The sequence below is a fragment of the Leucoraja erinacea genome, unplaced genomic scaffold, assembly GCF_028641065.1.
Source record: "Leucoraja erinacea ecotype New England unplaced genomic scaffold, Leri_hhj_1 Leri_890S, whole genome shotgun sequence".
Lineage (NCBI taxonomy): Eukaryota > Metazoa > Chordata > Chondrichthyes > Rajiformes > Rajidae > Leucoraja > Leucoraja erinaceus.
This window is the reverse complement of record NW_026576829.1, coordinates 62,501-66,470: the sequence shown is the minus strand read 5'-3', so window position 1 is coordinate 66,470 and position 3,970 is coordinate 62,501. Positions and strand designations below refer to the sequence as shown.

Genomic DNA, 3,970 nt, shown 5'->3' with positions numbered 1-3,970 from the left:
TGACTTTTAAACCAGTACAACCAGTTTGGATTTGGGAGGGTCTCGACCAAAACATCACCTGTATCTCTTCTCCAGAGCGGCTGCCTGACCCGTTGAGTTACTCCAGCATTTTGTGTCGGTATTGTTCTAGTGTAGCCTGTAGTACGTTGCGGCCAACTGCTGACATACTTGACGGATACCTGGACATGTGCAGTTGCAATACCGAACTTGCTTTTACACAGAGAGAGGGGAGTAAGAGTTATTATGTATTATTATCATACTTTATTTCAGACTCAAGGTCTAGACAAGAGAAGACATTACATAAAATACATCGCATATAAAAACACCATAAAATACATATAAAAGCTTAGTTTATCTCTTTCATTATAAAGCTCTGATCTTGGATGTGGAAGAGAGAGAGAGAGAGAGAGAGAGAGAGGGAGGTGTGTGTGTGTGGGGGTGTGTGTGTGTGTGTGTGTGGGGTGTGTGTGTGTGTGTGTGTGCGGTGTGTGTGTGTGTGTGTGCGGGGTGTGTGTGTGTGCGGGGGTGTGTGTGTGCGGGGGTGTGTGTGTGTGCGGGGGGTGTGTGTGTGTGCGGGGTGTGTGTGTGTGCGGGGTGTGTGTGTGTGTGCGGGGTGTGTGTGTGTGCGGGGTGTGTGTGTGCGGGGTGTGTGTGTGTGCGGGGTGTGTGTGTGTGCGGGGTGTGTGTGTGTGCGGGGTGTGTGTGTGTGCGGGGTGTGTGTGTGTGCGGGGTGTGTGTGTGTGCGGGGTGTGTGTGTGTGCGCGTGAGGTCACGATTTTTTTCAGAGCACAAATTCAACATTTAGCCGGTTTTTAATAGATAGGAAAGGACGCGTTTCTTGCATTAATAACATATACTGGAAGTGACGGATATCTTCAGATGGTTTGAGTACTTCCGTGCGTTAAGTCCTATTACCTTGTGACCTTACGTGCAACCCCCTATTCACACACACATTCACGCAATCACACATATATATTCTCACACACATATATATATTCACACACACATATATATTTGCACACACATATTCACACAGGCACACACACACACATATATTCACACACATACACACACACACATATATTTACACACACACATTCACACACTCACATATATTCACATTCACACACATATCTCTGTACATTTCTTGCCTGCCTGCCAGTCCATTGTGGCCTCTCTCTCTCTCTCTCTCTGTCTGTCTCTTTCGCGCGTCTTTGTCGCTACCGGCACCATTGCCAGCAGCAGCTTCAGCGATAGTCTGTGGCCGGGGGGGGGGCTTACATAATCGGCTGTAAACTGTGCAAAATGAAACACAAATCAATACTTTTTGTGCTACAATATAAATCTCCGTCTCACCAACATGTTACTTTCCGGACACAATTCCTCCTTTTATTATTCACACACACATTCACAGTTGCAGATTTTGCTGAAACACAATTGCCGCTGCGGATGTAACAACACTTACCAGCTCTGTAGCATTATTCAACACTTCGTGCACATCTTCAGCGCCATCTTGCCTCCGACCGGAAATGACGTCATCGCCACCATCTTACCGATCGGCGGAAATGACGTCATAGCCGCCATCTTACCAATCGCCGGAAATGACGCCATCGCCGCCAGCTTCCCGATCGCCGGTAATGACGTCATCGCTGCCATCTTCAAACCGCCAAAATGTCCGCCAATTTTAAATTTAAACACAGTGCTGATCGAAATAAAAAAGGTTCTTTCGCGCATTACTCGCCTGAAAATGTTGCAACAAATGCATTTCAATTTACATCACCATTTCATACACAATAGACATCATGCTTTAGTTATCTGAAAACGGGTGCAACCATTTTAAAACCCAAGAGAAACAAATTTGCAAAACGCTTTACATCAATAACAAATGGCTTTTATTTTCATTTCACAGTTCAAATACAATGTAGATAGACAAATATAAAAATGTTTTTTATTTTCAATTCACCGTTCAAACACGGTATACAAAGATAGACAAATATACAAATGGTTTTTATTTTCAATTCACAGTTCAAACACAATATAGATAGACAAATATACAAATGTTTTTTATTTTCAATTCACAGTTCAAACACAATATAGATAGTAGACAAATATACAAACTCTTTCCAACAAAATGCCAAGAAACTTCAGAGCATGGTGAATAATCAATTGACTGAAAAAGCACTCACCTGGGAGCAGAGCTGCAGCTCAGAGAGCCGTGACCCTTTCACTTCATGGCCGGCAAGAAAGTGAGTTGAAGCGGGTCGCTTCCGGGTTTTATAGCCCCTCCCTACCCTGCCGCCAGCGGGGGCAGCAGAGAGAATGGGGAATGATGTAAAAACATTAATATCTCGGTCATATTCCATCGAGGGGAAAAATCCTCGGCACACATGCGGCAGAGGGGGGCTCTGAGGGAGGTGGCCAAAAATGACGGCCGTAGGTGGCGGCGTTCTCTCGGAAATCGCCGCACAGATCGGGAAAAGCGGTCAAGAACTGAGTTTTAGTAATGTAGATATCATGTAAAATATAACATCAATCTGAACAACACTTGACACAGGACAATGGTGAGCAAGGTGGTATTGTAGTGCTATCGTACACCGTTTTTGCAGAGTTCATATCATGATAAGCTGGCAAACAAACAAACACGCTCACTCACAGACAAGATGAGATTTACAATTGTTCCAAACCAATTAACCTGCAAACATGGACGTCGTTGTAGTGTGGTAGGAAACCGCATCACCCTGAGAAAACCCACACAGTCACAGGGAGAACGTGCAAACTACGTACAGACAGCACCTGTAGTCAGGATGGAACCCGGGTCTCGCGAGGCATCAACTCTACCACTGCACCACCGTGCCGCTAAATTATACAGTGTAGTAATAATAACATGTGAGACACTTTGTGAGATTGTTTTGAAGAATTTGACAGAGGCTTTGACAGATTCTTGATTAGTTCAAGTGTCAGAGGTTATGGGGAGAATGGGGTTGAGAGGGAAAGATAGATCGGCTATGATTGAAGGGATGGAGTAGACTTGATGGGCCGAATGGCTTCATCCTGCTCCTGGAACTTATGAAAGAAAGGATTACACTCACATTTTATTTTGAAAATCAGTAGTTTATTGAGATGCAGCAACAGGTGAACAGAGTAATGGTACACACTCCTAACTACATTATTATTATTATTATACAGATTATTAAAAGATTGCAAATATCAAGCATTGTATATTAGACAATAGACTATAGGTGCAGGAGGAGGACATTCGGCCCTTCGAGCCAGCACCGTCATTCAATGTGATCATGGCTGATCATCCACAATCAGTACCCCCTTCTCTCCATATCCCCTGACTCCGCTATCTTTAGGAGCCCTACCTAGCTCTGTCTTGAAAGTATTAGCTTTCCCTTTGTCAACTTGAAGAAGGTTGTCCATGTGCTGCCATCATAACATGCTTGTCTAGCCTCCTGAGGTAAACACAGTGTTATAGGGTCATGCAGTAGGTGATAGGAGCAGAACTAGGCCATTCGGCCCATCAAGTCTACTCCGCCATTCAATCACGGCTGATCTATCTCTCCATTCTCCTGCCTTCTCCACATAACCCCTGACACCCGCCCTAATCAAGAATCTATCTATCTCTGCGGTAAAAATATCAATTCACTTGGCCTCCACAGCCTTGTGTTGGAGTTACTGAAGCTGTATATATATGTAACCTGCTCCAAAACATCATTCAAATCAATAACAAACTAAATAGTAAATTGGAAGATTGAGGAATTACAGAACCCATAGAACTAACCACCATCGATGAACTCATCCTGAACATGGATGAGGGTTACTGATTTTGGAATGAAAAGGATTTGCACATCTGTTAGATTAAGTTGCTCATCACTTGGAAATCAAGTGTTAAGACTCATTATCCCTGATCTTCAGACAAAAAGCATCCAGAAGATTGCACTGTACATTATTATTATGCATTTGCTTC

At 43.7% G+C, this 3,970-nt stretch overlaps 1 protein-coding gene across 1 annotated transcript in view; it reads right to left on the bottom strand.

Moving 5' to 3' along the window:
• Window positions 1–3,090: 3,090 nt before the first annotated feature.
• Window positions 3,091–3,970, bottom strand: part of LOC129694992 (CD59 glycoprotein-like) — a 3,373-nt gene continuing 2,493 nt past the window's right edge. The window contains exon 3 of the mRNA XM_055631753.1: window positions 3,091–3,970. This exon is cut by the window's right edge and continues 186 nt beyond it. Within this exon, the coding sequence (XP_055487728.1) occupies window positions 3,969–3,970 (2 nt within the window). The 3' untranslated portion in view covers window positions 3,091–3,968.